This window comes from Trichechus manatus, unplaced genomic scaffold (assembly GCF_000243295.1).
Source record: "Trichechus manatus latirostris isolate Lorelei unplaced genomic scaffold, TriManLat1.0 scaffold00052, whole genome shotgun sequence".
In the NCBI taxonomy this organism is placed as follows: domain Eukaryota; kingdom Metazoa; phylum Chordata; class Mammalia; order Sirenia; family Trichechidae; genus Trichechus; species Trichechus manatus.
The window spans coordinates 6,578,852-6,600,413 of record NW_004443988.1 but is presented as its reverse complement, the minus strand read 5'-3'; the positions used below and the strand labels follow the sequence as shown (position 1 = coordinate 6,600,413).

The following is a 21,562-nucleotide window of genomic DNA, read 5'->3' as shown; positions in this document are numbered from 1 at the left end:
ACGAGAATTTTGGTTGGGGGCTAGAGAGGTGCCAGGGGTCATTTTGGAACATGGGGCATGAGAACAAAGCTGGGGTCTGATGAGGTCTCCCAGGAGGCAGGAAAAGTTAAGAAAAGTTAAGTAACTGGGGAGAAGGAGTTCTGGTAGATGGGAATCGATTGTTGTTGTTGTTGGGTTTGCTGAGTCTATTCCAACTCATAGTGACTCAGTGTGACAGGGTAGAACTGCCTCATAGGGTTTTCTGGGCTATAATCTTTGTAGGAGCAGACTGGCAGGTTTTTTTCTCCTGCAGAGCCACTGGATGGGTTTGAACCACCAACCTTTAGGGTAGCAGCCAAGCACTTAACCATCGTGCCACCCGGGCTCCTTGTGGATGGATTTGGGGCACAGAAACTGGGAGAGGAGGGTGCCAAAGATGAACTTGATATCTAAAAGATTTCCACACTTGTTCTGTGCATTTCCTCCTTTATCCCTCATGAGATCTGCCCCCATCTCCACCCCACAACCCACCCAACCTGCCTGTTCCTGGGGGTGGGAGGCGGAGTGGCGAGGCAGCCCTAGTGAGCTGTCAGTGAAGGTGTGCAGTGTTTCCTCACGGACAAGCCCAGGACCATGACGCCAGCACAGAAGGGCCTCTCATGCCATAGTACCCTGGAAGACCTGGTTTAGCGGAGTCAGAGTCTCTAAAAGCACATGACCCTTACTCATTTAGGGATCTAATTTGAGAAGTAGTTTGGTAAAAGAATGAAAGTTGCTCTGCCAATTATCGGGTATTTAGTAGTTGGGTAACAACTAATAACTACCATTTACTGAGTGTTACTTATCAGGCACTTGCAACTTTGGAGCCTTGGTGGCGCAATGGGTAAGCATTTGGCTGCTAACCAAAAGGTCAGCAGTTTGAATCCGCCAGTCACTTCTTGGAAACCTTATGGGGCAGTTCTACTCTGTTCCTATAGGGTTGCTGTGAGTCGGAATCGACTCGACGGCAACAGGTTTGGTTTTTTGTTTTTTGGTTTGTGCAACTTTAAATGTCTCCTGTTTAATCCTCACAACAATCCTATCAGGCAGATATAATTATTATCCCATCCTATCTTACATAGGTTGATATGAGTCAGAATCGATTTGACGACAACGGGTTTTTTTTTTTTTTAATCTTATAGATAAGAAATTGTAGGCTCTGAGAGATTATGTAATTTGTCTAAAGTGAACTGTGAAGCCAGGGCTCAAACCCAAGTCTGTCTGACTTCCACATAAATGTGGTGACAGTGGTTAGCCCTGGGAGTAGATTGCAAGCACTTTTACCCTACTCTTCATGATTTTTTTTTTTTTTTGGTATAAGTTATCTACATAAAATGGAGAAAAATAATAACCATGTAAAAGAACAACACAATTTTTAAAAAGGAAGCTTTGGTAAGTGTCCATCTGCAGATGACTGGATAAACAAATGTGGTGCATACATACGATGGGCCACTACTCTGCCACGAAGAGAAATGAAGTCCTCACACATGAAGCAGCATCGATGAATCTTGAAAACATCACGCTGAGTGAAATAAGTCAATCACTAAAGGACAAATAGTGTATGGTCTCATATGAAATAACCAAAACCAAACCAAACCCGTTGCCGTTGAGTCGATCCCGACTCATAGTGACCCTATAGGACAGAGTAGAACTGCCCCACAGAGTTTCCAAAGAGCATCTGGTGGATTTGAACTGCCGACCTTTTGGCTACCATGAAATGACAAGAATAGGCAAATTATAGAGACCAAAGGAGCCTGGCTAGTATAAGTGATTTGAGATTGACTGCTGACCTAAACGTTGGCAGCTTGAGCCCACCCACTGGCTCCACAGAAGAAAAGCCTGGCAGACTGCTTCTGCAAAGAGTACAGCCAAGAAAACCCTAGGGAGCAGTTTTATTCTGTAATACACGGAGTTGCCTTGAGTCGGGGGCCAACTCCACAGCAGCTAACAACAACACCAACAACAAATAAAGACCAAGTTGATTAGCGGTTACCAGGGGCAGGAGGGAGGGGAAAAGGGGGAGTCATTGTTTAGGAAGCGGTGAGTTTCTGTTTATGGCAATGGGAAATTTGGCAACAATTATGGGTGATGGTTGTACAACACAATTAATGAAACTGATACCACGAAATTGTGCACCTGAAAAATGTTGAATGGGCAAATGTTGTGTTATATATATTTTTATAACAACAAGAAAGATGTTAATAATAACCATTAAAAATGAGCCTTTGGAATGGATGCATAGGAGTGTGTAGGGCTACTAGGGAGAGTGATATTAATTTAAGCACAGCCCCTCGTCCCTGGTACCTCCCATCACACCCAGGGGCCTGGCTCATTGAATGAGCATCTACTCTGATATTTAGGTTGTTGCTATTGTTTTTATCTCAAAACGATGCAGTTCTTCCGAGGATGAGAGAGATTCAGAGACACATGAACTTGACACTGATGGCCTCCTCCCTCCTCCACCCAACCCACAGGTAAACCCTTTCCGAGACCGAATCTGCAGAGTGTTTTCCCATGACGGTGTGTTCTCCTTTGAGGATGTGCTGGGCATGGCATCTGTGTTCAGTGAGCAGGCCTGCCCCAGCCTGAAGATCGAGTATGCCTTTCGCATCTATGGTGGGTGCTGTGGGGGAATGAGTGGTAAGTGGGGAAGGGCCCTAGAGTAAAAACCACATCTGGGATCCATCCATATCAGTCGGTGAGATGGTGTTAACTGGGTTTTACTTGGATATTTATCGGTATGTATTACGTTTCTCAGGAGCCCTGGTGGTGCAGTGGTTAAGAGCTTGGCTGCCAATCAAAAGGTTGGCAGCTCAGATCCACCAGCCATTCCTTGGAAACCCTTGGGGCAGTTCTACTCTGTTCTAAAGGGTTGCTATGAGTCAGAATCGACTCGACAGCAACGGGTACAGGTACTATGTTTCTCAAGTACTCTGGAATGAAAAAAAGGTTGAGAATTACTGTCTATGCCTCCTGCTAACCCCATCATCAGAGGCAAATGGTGTTGTTATTTTGTGGTAGTGGTGTGGCCAGGCCAGAGAGCAAGGGCTACAGTTATGCTTGCTTGGCAGAAGAGCATAGGATACAAAGTTAAGAGATCTAAACACTGGCCCCAGCTTAGCCAATAAATGACTGATCAATTTTGGAAAAGTCATTTCACTTTTCAGGGCCTCAGTTTCCTCATATTTAAAATGAAGGAGTTGAAAGAGATAACCTCTGAGGGCCTGTGACATTTTTTTGGTCTCTGAATCTGTCTGGGGTGGTCATAAGACCCTGCTAAAATTCTGCTCTTCACCAGGCAAATGTCCCTTTACCACAGCTGCGATATCTGGAATTCTGAAAAGGAAGCAAAAAGAAAGAAACAAAGCCTTCAAATAACCCAATGTGCAAGGCTTTGAGTGTATCATTACAGCTCCATGGAGCCAAAGTACTTGTGCATTTAGACTTGTACATTTAGGCTTATCATCTGCCTTCCTTTCCTGCCAACTCCTTCCCTGTCTCCACATGGTGGACACCATTTTATTTCTGCCACACCGAAGTAGACTTGGATAGAACGGTGTAGAATGACTTTTAAGCTAGATGGATCTGTGAGACTTGTTTTCTTATCCGTAAAAGGACTTAATTATATTTTTTAAGTTATATGTCCTTGGGCTTATCCAGTAAGCACAAATGAAATCCCAGATTTTACTATATTCCCCTTCTGAGAATGGCTGAGTAAGCTCCTATCATACCAACCCTCCTGCAGATAGCAACTATAAACTCTGAACAAAATCAGCTACCTGACTAGAGAGCTACCAAAAGCAGAGAGATTCTAGAGGAAGTTGACACTTGGACAAAAGAAATGTCACTGGATGGGTATCCTAAATTTTTTTTTTTTTAAGCCTGAGTTCAGGCTGCAGTGAGTGAAGAACTAGACAGTTTTGGGCAACCATAGCCTTTGGAAAGTAAAGAGAGAGTCCAAGAAAAAAGAGGGCCAGAGAGGGAAAGCCCCAATTTTATGTATAAACTATGCCCAAATCTCTGTCTGGTCCCTGAAACACTCAATCCTCCATAGCACCCATACGTAACAAACTCAAAGCTGCTCAGTTAAGGAAAAAAAAGAACTGAACTGATGTTTGAGTTGCCACCACATTTTAACAAGATCCTCAAATGACAAGTTTGCAATTTGAGTCCAACTAATTACCTGCTAAAATCGAAATATGTAAGCACTCTTTTTGAAGGCATATAACAGAATCCAGAGTCTCCACAAGTAACATTTGCAATTCCCAAGATGCAATCCAATGTTACTTGATATACAAAAACAAACACAAACAAGCAACCTGAAAAAATCAACTCATTCTTAAAGGAGAATCAATGGAGACTGACTTCCCTATAACCCAGATTCCAGATGTTGGAATTAGCTAACAAGGAATTTAAAGCAGCTACAGGCAGTTCTCGGATTACGAACGTCTGTTTTACATACAACCTGTGGTTAGGAACCAATTCTTGTAAAGTCTATTATATTAAAAATTCGAAGTACATACAATAGTTCATAAATTACAAATGCGTGATACTTTGCGATGCTCATCAAAACATTATAATTATTACTGTATTATTATGTTAAAGATGTTTTAGTGTTTCTGGAAGTATTTCTTCAATGATTTTTGTGCATGGAAAGGTACACTATATACTATATACTAAGAAAAACAGTTGACTGACGTTAGGTATGAACCGTACCTAACTGTTCTAACTTACATACAAATTTGACTTAAAGACAGACTTAGGAATGGAACTGGTTCATAATCTGGGTACTGCCTGTATTGTATTATAACCATGCTCAATAATGTTATAGAAAATATGCTCATAATGAACAAAAAGATAGGAAATATCAGCAGACAAATAGACACTATAAAAAAGAATAAAATGGGACCCCCACACACACTTTTAGCTTAGTATTGAAGTGACTCCTGAGGTTCACCCTTTGGCCAAAGATTAGACAGGCCCATAAAACAAAACAAGACTAAATGGGCACACCTGCCAAGGAGCAAGGACTAGAAGTCAGGAGAGGACAGGAAAGCTGGCAATGGGGAACCCAAGGTCGAGAAGGGGAGAGTGTTGACATGTTGTGGGGTTGGCAACCAATGTCACAAAACAATATGTTTAATGAGAAACTAATTCACTCTGTAAACCTTCATCTAAAGTACAATAAAAAAATAAAGTACATAATAGATGCTTTAAAAAAGGAATAAAAGGGGAAATATAAAACTGGAAAATAAAATATCTAAAATGAAAACTTCACTGGACCTAAGTGCCCATCAACAAATGAATGGATAAACAAATTATGCTACATACACACAATGGAATACTATGCAAAAATAAAAAAATAATGATCAATCTGTGAAACATCTTACAACATGGATGAATCAACAGGGCATTATGCTGAGTGAAATAAGTCAATCACAAAAGGACAAAGATAGTAGGAGAACACTATTATAAAAACCCAAGAAAAGGTTTCTCAAAACCCAAAACCCATTGCTGTTGAGTGGATTCCAACTCATAGCAACCCTATAAGACAGAGTAGAACTGCCCAATAGGGTTTCCAAGGAGTGACTGGTGGATTCAAACTGCTGACCTTTTGGTTAGCAGCCAAGCTCTTAACCACTGCACCACCAGGACTCCAGAAAAGGTTTAAACACAGGAAAAAAACAATCTTTGATGGTTACAGGGAAGGGGAGGGGTGGGGAGGGGAAATCACTAACTAGATAGTAGACAAGTGTTAAGTTTGGTGAAGGGAAAGACAACACACAATATAGAAGAAATCAGTACAACTTGACCCAGGCAAAGTCATAGAAGCTTCCTAGGCACATCCAAACACCTTGAGGGACCAAGTTACTGAGGCTTAGGCCTGGGGACCATGGTCTTGGGGAACATCTAGGTCAATTGGCATAACATAGTTCATAAAGAAAATGTTCTACATCCTACTTTGGTGAGTAGCATCTGGGCTCTTAAAAGCTTGTGAGCAGCCATCTAAGATACATTGATTGGTCCCATCACATTCAGAGCAAAGGAGAATGAAGAGAAAACCAAAGACACAGGGAAAATATTAGTCCAAAGGACTAATGGACCACATAAACCACAGCTTCCACCAGCCTGAGCCCAGAAGAACTAGATGGTGCCCAGCTAGCCCCACCAAGGGCTCTGACAGGGATCATAATAGAGGGTCCCAGACAAAGCAGGAGAAAAACATAGAACAAAATTCAAATTGACAAAAAAAAACCAGACTTACTGGTCTGACAGAGACTAGAGGAACCCTTGTGACTATGGACACCAGATACCCTGCTAACTCAGAACTGAAGCCACTCCCAAAGTCCACCTTTTGGCCAAAGAGTACACAGGCCTATAAGACAAACAATAACACAGGTGAGGAATGTGCTTCTTAGTTCAATCAAGTATATGAGACCAAATGGGCAACACCTGCCCAAAAGCAAAGACAAGAACGCAGGAAGGGACAGGAAAACTAGACAAATGGACACGGGGAACTTAGGATGGAAAGAGAAAGGGGGAGAGTGCTGACAGATTTTGGGGATTGTAACCAATGTGACAGAACAATTTGTATATAAATTTTTGAATGAGAAACTAATCTATGTTGTAAACTTTCTCCTGAAGCACAATAAAATAAAATAAAAATTCACTGGATGGACTTGACAGTAGAATGGAGATGACAGAGGAAAGAGTCAGTAAACTTGAATATGTATCAATAGAAATAATAATGTCCTAACGTTGGTGAAAGATTCAAATTTACAAATTCAGTAACTCAAGATAAATACAAATGAAACCACATACCTGAATTCTGTTGGCTCAGTAGCCCCCACCTGCCCAATACAATGTTTCCTTTCCTTATCCCAAGTATTTCTGTTAGTCTCCAGGGAGTTCCCAAATGTAGCCATGGAGTCCTAGCCCACTAGTTGCTACCACTCTCTTTCAGACCTCCCACCACAAAGCATTTGCCATGCTGGCTAAAGCCCTGCCAGCTCCTATCAGTGCTATTCTGGATGAGGCAACTCCTCTGGAAGAATGCTGGTCCAGGCTGGGTGCTCCTGTGTTAACCAAGGTTCTTCCAGGGCTTTGAACTGGTGCATTCCGGTTCAAACCACTGCTGAGAATTTGCATTTCTAAGAAGTTCCCAGGCAATGCTAATGCTGTAGGTTAGCGACCAATTCTAAGAACTACTAGTAGAGCAGAGGTTCTCAAAATTTATTATACATAAGAATCATCTTGGGATCTTGTTAAAATGTAGATTCTGATTCAGTATTGTCATGGATTGAATTGTGTCCCCTAAAAATATGTGTCAACTTAGTTAGGCCATGATTCCCAGTATTCTGTGGTTGTCCTCCATTTTGTGATTGTAATTTTATGTTAAAGAGGATTAGGGTGGGATTGTAACACCCATACTAAGGTCACATCCCTGATCCAATGTAAAGGGACTTTCCCTGGGGTATGGCCTGCACCACTTTTTATCTTACAAGACATAAAAAGAAAAGGAAGCAAGCAGAGAGGAGGAGACCTCATAACACCAGGAAAGAATCACTGGGAGCAGAGTGCATCCTCTGGACCCGGGGTTCTTGCACAGAGAAGCTCCTAGTCTAGGGGAAGATGGATGAGAAGGACCTTCCTCCAGAGCTGACAGAGAAAGAAAGACTTCCCCTGGCGCTGACAACCTAAAATAGGACTTCTAGCCTACTGGACTTTGAGAAAATAAATTTCTCTTTGTTAAAGCCATTCACTCGTGGTACTTCTGTTATAGCAGCACTAGATGACTAGGACAAGTATATTTGGGGTGGACATGCAAATTCTCAGCAAGGGTTTGAACCGGAACAAACCAGTTCGAAGCCCTGGCTTCTTCAGGTTGCAAGTAATAGAAACCCACCTGTGTAAAAGGCAACTGATATGGAGTAGCAATATATTTGTTTTCTATTGTTGTGTAACAAATCACCCCAAACTTAGCAGCTTTAAACAATACACATTTATTATCTCACAGTTTCTGTGGGTCAGGAATCTAGGCAGGGCTTAGATGGATCCGCTTCTCAGGGCTTCATAAAGTTGCAGTCAAAGTGTCACCTGGGCTGCAGTCTCATCCAGAGGTTTGACTGGGCAAAAATTCACTTCCAAGGTCACTGAAGTTGTTGGCAGAATTAATTTCCTTGAAGCTGTAGGAATTAGGACCCCAACTTCTTGCTGGAGGCTACCTTCAGCTCCTTGTCACATGGGCCTTCCAACATGGTCTCTTGCTTCTTCTTCTTCTTTTTTTTTTTTTGAACAATATTTTATTGTGTTTTAGGTGAAAGTTTGCACAGCAAATTAGATTCCCATTTAACAATTTTTATACATATCGTTCCAGAACATTGGTTAGAGTTTTCACAATTGGTCAGCATTCTCATTATTTCCATTCTGTTTGTTGTATTTCCATTTATCTAGCTTCCCCTCCTTGCCTTCTCATTTTTGTTTTTGGGTAAATGTTGACCGTTTGGTCTCAGGTAGTTGATTGTTTAAGGGAGCGCATTACTCATGGGTGACATAGTTTATTTTATAAGCCAATCTAGTATTTGACTGAAAGGTGACTTCCAGAAATAGCTTCAGTTCCAAGTTCAAAGGTTATCTTAGGGTGATAGTCTTGGGGTTCCTCTAGTATTTATCAGTTCAGTAGGTCTGGCCTTTTTTAGGAATTTGAATTTTGTTCTACATTTTTTTCCCATTCTATCTGAGACTTTCTACTGCGTCCCTGGTCAGAACAGTGAATAGTAGTAGTAGGACACCAGTAGTTCTCCTGGTCTCAGGTTAGAAGCAGCCATGGTTCATGTGGGTTATTAGTCCTATGACTAGTTTCTTCTTTGAGCCTTTGATTTCCTTCATTCTCTTTTGCTTCATTCGAGTAGAGACCAATAGTTGTATCTTAGATACCCCTCACAAGCTTTTAAGACCCCAGACGCTACTCACAAAACTAGAATGTAGAACATTATCTTTATGAACTATGTTATGCCAATTGACTAAGTTGTCCCCTGAGACTATGATCCTAAGCCTTTTTACCTAGTAAACCAATCCTGCAAGTTGTTTGGAAGGAAGTTGTTGTCTAGGAAGCCTCTGTAACTGTGCCCCCTATGTGCTTTGTTACATATATGGATCTATATGCAGCACACACAAACGTGTATATACATATGCCTACAGATACACCTATACATGCATGTGCATTTACTTGCATATGCCTTCTTATATGCATATATGCATACATATCTACCTATGCAACCACACATATATTTTTTGGTTGTTACTGGTGTTGCAAAATTATATATGTTATAGTATTTACTGAAATTGTCTCTTTTTCTTGTGTACTTCTTAGTGTCTTTATTTACCTTTGTCAAATTGTTCTGACTTCGCTCATATTTGGTATTGCCTTTCCCATCACCAAAAATAACAAGTGTCTACTACCTAGAAAGTGATTCCGCTTCCTACTCCCTCCCATCCCTGGTAACCACCAAAGAATGTGCTTCCTGTGTGTATATTATTGACTTTTTTATAATAGTGAGACCATAAAATATTTGTCCTTTTGTGCTTAACTTATTTCACTCAGCATAATGTCCTCCAGATTCACCCATGTTATAAGATGTTTCACAGACTCTTAATTATTCTTTATAGTTGTGTAGTATTCCACTGTGTGTATGTACCACAATTTGTTTATCCATTCATCTGTGATGGGCACATAAGTTATTCCCATCTTTTTGCTATTGTGTATAATGCTGCAGTGAACATAGGTATGTGTATGTCGATTCTGTCACTGCTCTTATATCTCTTGGATATATACCTAGGAGTGGGATTGCTGGATCATAAGGTATTTCTATTTCTAATTTTTTGAGGAAGTACCATACCTTTTTCCATAGTGGTTGTACCATTTTACAGTCCCATCAGCATAGTATAAGAGTTTGAATCTACCCACAACCTTGACAACATTTGTTACTTTCTGGTTTTTTGATCATTGCCAATTTTGTAGAGGTAAGATGATATCTCACTGTAGTTTTGATCTGCATCTCTTTAACAGCTAATGATTGTGAGCATCTTTTCATTTTTTTTGTTGTTGTTGTTGTTCGCCAGAATGTTCTGTTTGGTGAAGTGTCTGTGCATGTCCTTTACCCATTTTTTGAGTGGGTTGTTTGTCTTTTTGTTGTAGAGGTATTGAAGTTTTTTTTATATTTTAGAGATTAGACCCTTATCAGATATGTCATTGCCAAAGATTTTTTCCCAGTCTGTAGGTTCTCTTTTTACCCTCTTGATAAAGTCTTTTGATGAGCAAAGTATTTAATTTTTAGGAGGTCCCAGTTATCTAATTTATCTTCTGTCATTCGTGCATTTTTAGTTGTGTTTGATAGGATATTTATGCCAAAAATTAGGTCCCTAGTTTTGTCCCTATGTTAGCTTCCAAGAACTTTATAGTTTTAGCTTTAACATTTAGGCCTTTGATCCATTTTGAGTTAGTTTTTGTACATGGTGTGGGTTATGGATCCTGTTTGATTTTTCTGTGAATGGATATACAGTTTTGCCAGCACCATTTGTTCAAGAGAGTGTATCTTCCCCGTTGAATGGACTTCGACCCTTTGTCGAAGATCAGCTGCCCATAGATGGGTGGATTTACTTCTGGGTTCTCAGTTTTATCCCATTGGTCTATGTGTCTGTCATTGAACCAGTAGCAAGCTATTTTGATTACTGTGGCTGTATAGTAAATTTTGAGATCAGGTAGTGTGAGGCCTTCTACTTTGTTCTTCTTCTCCAGTATTGCTTTAGATATTTGGATCCTCTTTCCTTTCCATATAAAGTTGGATATTAGTTATTCCATTTCATTAAAGAATGTTTTTGGGATTTGGATCGGGATTGCATTGTATCTATGGATCGCTTTTGGTAGTATTGACATTTTCACAATGTTAAATCTTCCAATTCATGAGCATGGAATGTTTTTCCATTTATGTAGCTCTCTTTTAGTTTCTTGCAGTAGTATTTTATAGTTTTCCTTGTATAAGTCTTTTACATCCCTGGATAGGTTTATTCCTAGATATTTTATCATTTGGAAGGCATTTGTAAATGGTATTGTCTTCTTGAGTTCCTTTTCAGAGTCCTTCTTGTTAGTGTAAGGAACTCAACGATTTTTGTGTATTGATCTTGTACCCTGCCACTTTGCTGAATCCTTCTATTAGTTCCAGTAACTTTCTTGTGGAGTCTCTGGGATTTTCTATTTATAGGATCATTTCATCTATGAATAAGGATAGTTTTACTTCTTCCTTTCCAATCTGGATAACCCTTTATCTCCCTTTCTTGCCTTATTGCTGGCTAGGATTTCTGGTATAATATTGAGTAAGAGTGGTGATAAAGGGCATGCTTATCTTGTTTCTGTTCTCAAGAGGAGTGCTTTCAATCTTTCTCCACTGAGAATAATGTTGGCTGTTGGTTTTGCATATATGCCCTTAATTATGTTGAGGAATTTCCCTTCTATTCCTATTTTTCTGAGACTTTTTATTAGGAAAGGGTGTTGGAGTTTATTGAATGCCTTTTCTGCATCAATTGAAATGATCATGTGATTCTTTTCCTTTATTTTATTTATGTGATGAATTATGTTGGTTGATTTTCTAATGTTGAATCATCCTTGCATCCCTGGTATGAATCCCACTTGACATGATGTATTATTTTTTTGATATGCTGGTGAATTATGTTGGCTAGAAATTTGTTGAGAATTTTTATGTCTATATTCATTAGGGATATTGGTCTGTAATTTTCTTTCTTTCTTTTTTCTTTTTTTTGTGATGTCTTTGCCTGGCTTTGGTATCAGGGTTGAGCTGGCTTCATAGAATGAATTCAGCAGTATTTCTTCCTTTTCCATGTTTTGGAATAGTTTGAGTAGAATTGGTTTCAACTCTTCTCTGAATATTTGGTAGAATTCTCCAGTAAAACTCTCTGGGCCATGGCTTTTTTGTTGTTGTTGTTGGGATTTTTTTGTTGTTGTTGTTAAAAACATTGTAAAAATTACCTGGGGCAGAGTCTGACCTCCTCTAACTTCACAAGGGGGAAGTAGAATCAAGATCAATGACCCAAGGCTGATTCCTATCACGCAGAACTCAGACATGCTTCCTCTCTCTGCCATCTTTACCGATTCTGACACCAGCCATCCCTCCCACGGCACTCTCTACTTCTCTGCTGGGTTTGATAAGTCATTGCAATGGCCACACAGAACTCACAGACAATAGTCACAATTGTGGGGTTTATTAGGGAAGTAACAGGTTACAATTCAGGTTCCAGAATGCTCGGATACAGTTCTTCCATCAGGACAGCCTCTTCCCAACTGTGTTCACAGGCACACCTCTCTGGCTCTCGGCCTCTGCCCAAAGGCATTCAACTTTCCCACTCTGTAGAGTCTCTGCTGCCACATCTCTGCTGCCTTCAGTGTTACATTTCTCTCTCTCTCTCTCTCTCTGTCTCCTTGTTCCAGGAGCTTCTCAGTGCAAGGATCCTGGGTTCAAAGAATGCACTCTCTGCTCCTGGCTGTTCTTCCTTGGTGGTGGTAGGCTCCTCTCTCTCCTGCCTCTGGGATGGTTCATTTCAAGCCCAATGGGATGGCAAAACTGACTAATCCCTTTGATTGGCCACAATTACCCTATCACACAGTCCTGCCCAATCACTTGGGTGAGAGTTATAAGACCATGGCTAGAAAGGCCACACAAAAGTATTCCATCACACCACAGACATCTTCAATTTCTTCTTTTATTATGGCTCTATTCAGATTTTCTATCTCTGTTTGTGTTAGCTAAGGTAAGTAGTGTGTTTCTAGAAATTTGTCCATTTCTTCTAGGTTTTCAAATTTGCTGGAGTACAATTTTTCATAATCTGTTATGATCATTTTCATCTCAGTTGGTTCTGTTGTAATGTCACCTATCTCATTTATTTTGGTTATTTGCATCTTCTCATTTTTTTCCTTTGTCAGTTTGCCCAGTGGTTTGTCAACTTTATTGATCCTTTCAAAGAACCAACTTCTGGTCTTATTCATTCTTTCTATTGTTTTCTATTTCATTTATTTCTGCTCTGATCTTTATTATTTCCTTTCTTCTGGTGACTGTGGACTTCTTTTGCTACTCCTTTTCTATTTTTTCAAGTTGTTGGTTTAAGCTATTGATTTTGGCCCTTCCCTTTTGATGTGTACATTTATTGCTATAAATTCTCCTCTGAACCCTGCTTTTGTGTGTTCCAAAGGCTTTGGTATGTTGTGTTTTCATTCTCATTTGATTCTAAGAATTTTTAAATTTCATCTATTACTGAATAGTTTTTAATTAAGGTGTTATTCAGTTTCCATGTTTTTAATGTTTTCCTTGTTCTTTTTGTTGTCAATTTCTAGTTTCATAGCATTATGGTCAGAGAAGGTGCTTTATATTATTTCAATATTTTTTTAATTTATTGAGCCTTGCTTTGTGGCCTAAAATATGGTCTATTCTGGAGATTGATCCATGTGCATTGGAGAAGAATGTATACTGTGCTGCTGAGTTGTGTGTTCTGTATATGTCTATGAGGTCAAGTTGGTTGGTTGTGTTATTTAGATCTTCTGTATCTTTGTTGACTCCCGCTTCTTCTGAGACAGCTAGGGAAACAGAGTCTCTAGAGACAGTCTGCTAGCATGATGGAGTCTTATAGAACATAATGTAATCATGGAAGTGATGTCCCATCATTTTTTCCATATTCTATTGATTTAGAAGCAAGTCACAGGTGCTGTCCACACTAAAGGGTAGGAGATTATGCAATGGCATGAATACCAGGAGGTGGAGATCATGGGGAGGACACTCTAAAGTTTGTCTTCCATAGGCCATGTGGAACCCACCACAGAACTGCAGCAGACCTCTTGAGGGCCTAGGATGCAGCTGAAGTAAGACAGCTACTTTCTCCTTTTTTTCTCTATAGCTGCATAATCTCTCATCTCTTCTCTGTGTGCACCTGCTTCATGCTTCTCTTTCTGCAGACCTGATTTTTACGCCTCTGTGCCTACAGACCAAAGATGACTACCCTAGTTCCCCACACACCCTATAGGCTTTGCTCTGATTGACAAGCCATAAGTATTTCTGTTTCTCACTTCCATTCTCTCAGGAGATGCTGGCTGGCTCAGCCAAACCAATGATTTAGCTGCCCCTGGATTAGGTGACCAGCCTTGCCCAATCAACTACAGCCCAAAAGAAGTAGAGTCCTATAAATAAACATGGCTCCAGGGGCCTACAACTTGCGGGTGGGGACATTTCTCGGAGATGGTGGTGTGTAAGCTGGGCAGATGTCCCTAAAGATGTCTGCTTAGCTGTCTTTTCATGATTTCCAAAGCTAAACAAACAAAAACAGCCAAACCCTCAGGGAGCTAGAAAACCAGCAGGCTGTGTTTAGTCTTCAAGGCACAGGTGCTAAATTGTGTTTAGCTCAGAAATAGGGAGAACGTCCTCACCCCCAAGAGGTCAGATGGTTGCCTCAGGTCAGATCAAGGACCAGACACCACACTGACCCCTACAACGTCCTTGTCTTCTCCCACAACCTCTCTCTCCAAGCCCTCCTGAGCACACTGCTTCCTTCCTCCTTAAGCCCAAGTACAAAAACAAAAAGTGCAAAGACTTCATGCAAATGAGCTGTGAAAATAGATGCCTAAGGACCCATAAACTCCAAAGCTTCATCAGATATACCCAGACTCTGAATTCTCTTTGGACTTAGCAGATTTGTTACTTCACAGAGCCATCCTTCAGGAGGATTAGAAATAGGACACATGAAGCCCTGAGCCTGGTGCCTGGCATGTGGTAGCTAATCAATGAATTGAGACGGTAGTGGTATACGTTGAAGGATGAAGAGGAGGAGGAATACAAAGAAGGAAAAGAATACATAGAAGGAAAGGAGAGGATGGTGGTGGCAATGGTCGTGGTGATAATTCTTAGGCAATGTCCAAAGACTTGATTCAATTTTCTAAGCCTGTCTTAGTCATCTAGTGCTGCTTTACAGAAATACCACAAGTGGATGGCTTCAACAAAGAAATTTATTCTCTCACAGGCTAGTAGGTTACAAGTCCAAATTCAAGGCGTCAGCTCCAGGGGAAGGCCTTCTCTGTCAGCTCTGGAGGAAGGTCCTTATTATCAGTCTTCCCGTGTTCTGGGAGCATCTCAGCACAGGAACCTCAGCTCCAAAGGACATGCTCTGCTCCCAGCACTGCTTTCTTGGTGATATGAGGTCCCCCATTCTCTGCTTGCTTCCCTTTCCTTGTATCTCTTGTTAGATAAAAGGTGGTGCAAGCCACACCCCAGGGAAACTCCCTTTACATTCGATCAGGGATGTGACCTGGGTAAGGGTGGTGTTACAATCCCACCCTAATCCTCTTTAACATAAAATTACAATCACAAAATAGAGGACAACCACACAATGTTGGGAATCGTGGCCCAGCCAAGTTGATACACACATTATTTGGGAGACATAATTCAAACCATGGCAAAGCTCTTGCTACTCAAAGGACCTGCTACCCATGGATCTGCATCATCAGCTTGTTAGAAATGCAGAATTTCAGGCTCCACCCACACCTACTGAATCAGAGCTTGCATTTTAACAAGATTCCCCAGTGAGCTGTCTGCACCTTAAAGTTTGAGAAGCACTTCTCTAACCCACTCGTTTTCAAACTCAGCTGCATGTTGGAATCACCTGGGGAGTTTAAAAAATACTTTTAGAGATTTGATGTAATGGTATTGGATATGCCCTAGTTGTTGGGTTTTAAAAAGCTCCTGGGTGATTCTAATGTGCAGCCGAGTTTGAAGACTACTCTGCTAACCCATTATATCAGTTCGAATTGCATAGGAATCAATTCCAACATACAGTTATTGTATACATAGTTGTGTGTAACAACACTCATGTTAAAAAAAAGTAAGTCTGGAGGCAGGCAGTCCAGAGCTGGGGCAATAGCCCAAGAAAGTTACAAAGAGCCCAGGTTCCTTCAAGCTTCCTAATCTGCCATGTTTAATGTGGGACTGTTCTCCTTATGGTCACAAAATGGCTGCTGTGTCTACAGCCATCTTATCTGCATTCCAGGCAGGAAGAAAAGGGAATGGGAGAAGAGATAAGGACAAAGTGTACATCCTCATGCACAAATAAAGCTACTCTCCTTTAACAAAATTTCTTGGAAGCTCCACCTGGCAACTTTGGTTTATACCTCATTAGCTATAACTGTGTCACATGGCCACCTATAGATGCAAGGGAGATTGGAAAGCTGAGTATTTTAAGCTGAACATGGTATCATCCTGAATAAGAACTGAAGTTAGTATGAAGAAGTGGAGAATGGCTATTGGACAAGAATCCAGCAGGACTGGCTACTCCTACCTGACACTTAGTTTCTGAGCTCCAGTTTCTGCATTGAGGGACACGCACGCCTTACCTCAGCTGATCAATCCTCCCTCTCTCAGCACTTCTGGGCAGATTTTCTACCTGTCAGAGAGAGCATAATGGCAATGCTTTCCTGTTCCCATCAGTGTAGCTTCCCTCAGATATGAATTACCCTCAGGCATGTGCCAGAGAGGTGGCTTCCCACACCTTCCCAAGACCTGACAAGCAGCAAGGGATGCCAGTGCCCGGGGAGGGGCGAAGGAGGACCCTCAGTTCTCACTGCTCAGCCTTGTCTGTAAAATGGCAGCAATCATGGAAGCATGATCTACCCCCCTCAATCAAATAGGCTGATTTTTGTGAAAGTGCAAGTGTGTAAATTGCAAGAAATAATAATGACAGAGATGATGGGATGACAACGATGATGATGGTAAGGGTCTCTTGAGGGTCTCGAAGGCTGAGCCCAACTCCACCAGCTCTCTGAGCTCCCCTACTGTTGAGAGCAGCAAGACGAAGCCTTGGCCCCTGCCCAGAGTGGCCCAAGGCTGCAGGTCCCGAGGACTGCGGAGGTCGCATGGGCTGGCCAGCAGCCCAGAGCACCCAGCCCTCCCCGCCCTTTCCCAGGCTGCTCTGCCCTTGCACCCCCAAAGGAGGGGAACTGTCCAAGACTACATTTTACTGCAGCAAATTATTCTGTTTCCAGATGGCTTGGGGCCAAAGCCATGTCACTTTGCTGCAGTCTCTGCATACGGGAGCTAGGCCAGCAGATGCCCGGGGACACTGCGGGGTCTCCAGGAGAGGCCGAAGAGCTATTTGCCACCAGTGCAGTGTCACTGCAGCTGATCCTACCTCCAGGACCGATGCTGGTCCCTCACCCCTCCACCTGCTCTGAGCCATTACCCACAGTGTGTGACAACAGAGCTATGTGGGGACAGTCTTAGCCTCCCATCCCTGGGGTCAGGAGAGAGCCACCTGTTTGAGGGGGGAGGTGGTTAGTTATACTTTGCGCATCCAAATCCTGCCCTGAGCCACAGAGACAGGGCCCTGTGACGCAGGCAAACTACGTCTCCACGCTGGGTCCCAGGTTCTCTAATGAGGCCAGTATAGCTCTATCTCTCATTCTTCAAGGTAAGATATTATGAAGTCTTTTGAGGTTTGCATTTTTAATATTTAACAATCATCATGTGACGTAGAATTGAACCTCTACTATATCTAATAAGCATCTTCTATACTGAGCGTTTCTGTATTCCAACCCTCATGCCAGGCAATTGATATGTATTTTCTTATTTAATCTTCACAGCAGCTGTGTGGATACTGTTATTATTCCCATTTTACAGATGAGGAAACTGGTGGCAAATGACAGGAAACCCCAAAGAACAGTGGCTTAAACGCAATAGATTCCAAGATCACTGAAAGCTACATGCTTATTTTTCCAACATGTAGAAGTCCAGAGATAACTGTTCACGGTGGTTCTGCAGCCTCACAGTGTCAGGGACCCAGGTTCCTTTTATCTCGTTGCTCTCCCTTCCATTCCCAAGGTTGCCTCATTGTCTGAGAGGGCTGCACCTTTTCTTTAAAAACGGTTGCCAGAAGTCATGTGCAGCTCTTCTGCTTATATCTCATTGGCCAGACTTAGTCACAAGGCCACTTCTAACAGCAAGGGAAGCTGGGAAATGTAGCGTTCTTGCTGGGTGGTCATATGCTCAGCTAAAGGCTGGCACAAATAGTTTGCACTTGAAACCTTGGTGGCATGGTGGTGTACTTGAAATCCTGGTGGTGTAGTGGTTAAGTGCTACAGCTGCTAACCAAAAGATCAGCAGTTTGAATCCACCAGGCACTCCCTGGAAACTCTAAGGGGCAGTTCTATTCTGTCCTGTAGGGTCACTATGAGTCAGAATCGACTCTACGGCAACAGGTTCTTTTTTTTTTTTTTAAACTAACCTAAATGTTGGAGGTTCAAACCAACCGGCAGCACTGTGGAAAAAAGGGCTGGCTATCTACTTCTGTAAAGATTACAGCCAAGAAAACCTACGGAGTAGGGCTCCTTTTACTCTGTAACATACCCTGCATCAGAATCGGCTCCACGGCAGTGTTCTTTTTATGCCCAGCTAAATATGTGGACATTTTGTTAGAATAAAGACAGTTACGACTAGTTAGGAGCACAGACTGCCTAGCAAGTCACACCGCCTGGGTTTACTCTTCTCATTGTCATTTGTTAATGTGTGACCTTGGGCAGTTTGTACACTCATTTATTCAGTCAATAGTCATGGAGATTCTACTCCAGGAGCACCATTCTAGGAGTGGGGTACAGTAGTGAACAAAAAGACAAATACCCCTGCCCTGGTGGAATTTATATTCTAGTAGAGGGGAAATGAACACACTAGTAAGTAAAACTTACAGTGTGTTAGGCATTGAATATTGAGTGCTGGGAGAAAAATAAAGCAGCAGAAGGGACAGGAAGTGCAGTTTTAGACAGGTGCTAGGAAGGGCCTTAATGAGACGCTAGCATTTGAATAGAGACCCAGGATGTCTGGGGTGAGAATTCCAGGGAGTGGAGACCACAAGTGCAAAGGCCCTAAGGTAGGAGCGTGCCTGGCCTGATGGAGGTAGGGCGAGGGCAGAGCAGACCTTGGGGATCACTGGCAGGACCTGGGTTTTAACTCTGGGTGAGATGAGAGGTTGCAAAGGGCAATGAGAGAGGAATGATGTAGGATTAACAGGATCACTCTGGTTGCTGAGCTGAGAACAGACTAAACGGGCAGAGTGAAAACAGAGAAACTAGTTAGGAAGCTACTGCTATGATCCTGGAGAGAGGTGATGGTAACTGGGACCAGGGTGAAGGCAGTGCAGTGGGGAGAAGTGATCAGAATCTTTTGAAGGTGGAGTTGGACAGATTTGCTGATAGATGGGCTGTGGGGTATAGGGAAGGAGAGAGTCAAGGATGCCTGCAGGCTTATTGACCTGAGCAAATGGAAGGGTAGAGTTGCCCATTGACCAAGCAGGGGACAGCTCTCAGTGAAGCAGATTTGGGGGCAGGGCAGGGTGGAGTATCAGGAGCTTGGGTTTGGGTGTGTTGAGTTTAAGGAGCCTATTAGACCCCAAAGTGGAGAGGGCAGGAAGGCAGGTGGACATACGAAGCTGGAGTTCAGGGAGAAGCCCAGGCTGGAGACATAAATTTGAGATTCATCAGCATATAACAACAAAACCCACTGCCGTCGAGTGGATTCTGACTTGTAGTGACCCTATAGGACAGAGTAGAACTGCCCCACAGGGTTTCCAAGGCTGTAATCTTTACAGAAGCAGACTGTCACATCTTTCTCCCATAGAGCGGCTGGTGGGTTCAAACCACCAACCTTTTGGTTAGCAGCCAAGCACTTTGAGCACTTTAACCACTGTGCCATCAGGGCTCCACCAGCAATATAGGTGACATTTAAAGGCAAGAGTCTGAGAGAAGATGAAGGGAATAAATATGGTGGTTTAATCTCTGCATGCCTCAATTTCTCGGAGTTACGAGGATTAAGTGCAGTCATTTAAAAAGCACTTAGACCATTGCCTGGCACATCTGTGTTTGTTATGATGGTAATTATTAGAACCTGCTCAAGGCTCCTGCGTTTACTCCATCACTGCCGAATGGTTCAGGGGACTGTGTTGGGTGTTCTGGGGGAGGATTGCCAAGGATGTCAGTACCATTGCCTCACCTGGCATCCAAGGCCCTTTACAGTTCAGCCCACCTGGCCAGACTTACCTCTGACTCTTCCCCACCCAGACCATCTCCCAAGCCTCTGCTTTCCTCATCACTGGTGCTCAACACCCCTGCACTGTTCCTTCTTGGCTGCTGTCCCTAGGGACACTGGCAGCTCCTCCAGTTGCCATCTCTATAGATCCAAATCTTTGAGATCTTTCCCTATTGCCTCCTCCTCCAAGAAATCCTCCTCATTCACACCCCCACTCCAACCAGACATGATCGCGCCCATCCAGAACCCTCAGAGCCCTTGTTGCCTTACTGGGGATATCTATTCCTGTCTTCCTGGAGCCAAGACGATTGGGTGCCTGACTGTCTCCCTCTGCCTCCATTTTGGGAGCTCCTTGCAAGCAGGAACCAGCCTGGTACAGCTGTGTACCCGATGCCTGGCTCGAGGTCTGGCACCCAGCAGGCACTATCCACGTGTGCTGAGTAGAATGAGTGGGGCATCATCAAGAAGCTTGTCCTGTGACTGGGGAGACAAGCCCAAGGTGACTGATGGCAAGAGGCGTGCATGGTCCATTGCAGGTGAACAGGTCTGGTATGAGAAGCTGCTGGAGGTCAAGGAGGAAACAATCCCTGACGGAGTCAAGGAGGGTCTTTTTAAAATTTTTTCCCATACAAAAATTTATACATACATTGTTATGTGACCCTAATTGCTCTCCCCATACTGTGACAGCACACTCCTCCTTTCTACTCCTGATTCCCCATATCCATTCAACCAGCTCCTAACCCTCTCTGCCTTCCCATCTCATCTCCCGACAGAAGCTGCCCGTTTAGTCTCTTGTATCTACTTGAGCTAAGAGGCACACTCCTCATGAGTATCACTTTATGTCTCACAGTCCAGTCCAATCCCTGTCTGAAGAGTTGGCCTCGGAAATTGTTTTACTTCTGGGCTGATACAGAATCCAGGGGCCATGCTTTCTGGGGTTCCTGAAGTCTCAGTCAGACCATTAAGTCTGGTCTTCTTACTAGAATTTGAGTTCTGCACCGCATCTTTCTCCTGCTCCATCGGGGACTCTCTGTTGTGTTCCCTGTCAGGGCGGTCATTGGTGGTAGCGAGGCACCATCTAGTTCTTCTGGTCTCAGGCTGATGAAGTCTCTGGTTTATGTGGCCCTTTCTGCCTCTTGGTCTAATACTTTCCTTGTGTCTTTGGTGTTCTTCATTCTCCTTTACTTTAGGTGGTTGGGACCAATTGATGCGTCTTAGATAGCTGCTTGCAAGCTTTTAGGACCCTAGACGCCACTAATCAAAGTAGAATGCAGAACATTTTCTTAATAAGATTTGTTATGTCAATTCACCTAGATGTCCCCTGAAAGCATGGTCCCCAGACTCCTACCCTTGCTACTGTGTCCCTCAAAGTGTTTGATTGTATTCAGGAAACTTCTTAGCTTTGGTTTAGTCCTGTTGTGCTG

The 21,562-nt window shown here is 42.7% G+C and overlaps 1 protein-coding gene across 1 annotated transcript in view; it reads left to right on the top strand.

Moving 5' to 3' along the window:
- The window catches only part of CIB4 (calcium and integrin binding family member 4), a 79,973-nt gene that overhangs the window by 46,796 nt on the left and 11,615 nt on the right, over window positions 1-21,562 (top strand). The window contains exon 4 of the mRNA XM_004377593.2: window positions 2,493-2,634. Coding sequence (XP_004377650.1) covers window positions 2,493-2,634 — 142 coding nt within the window. The remainder of the gene's footprint in view (window positions 1-2,492; window positions 2,635-21,562) is intronic.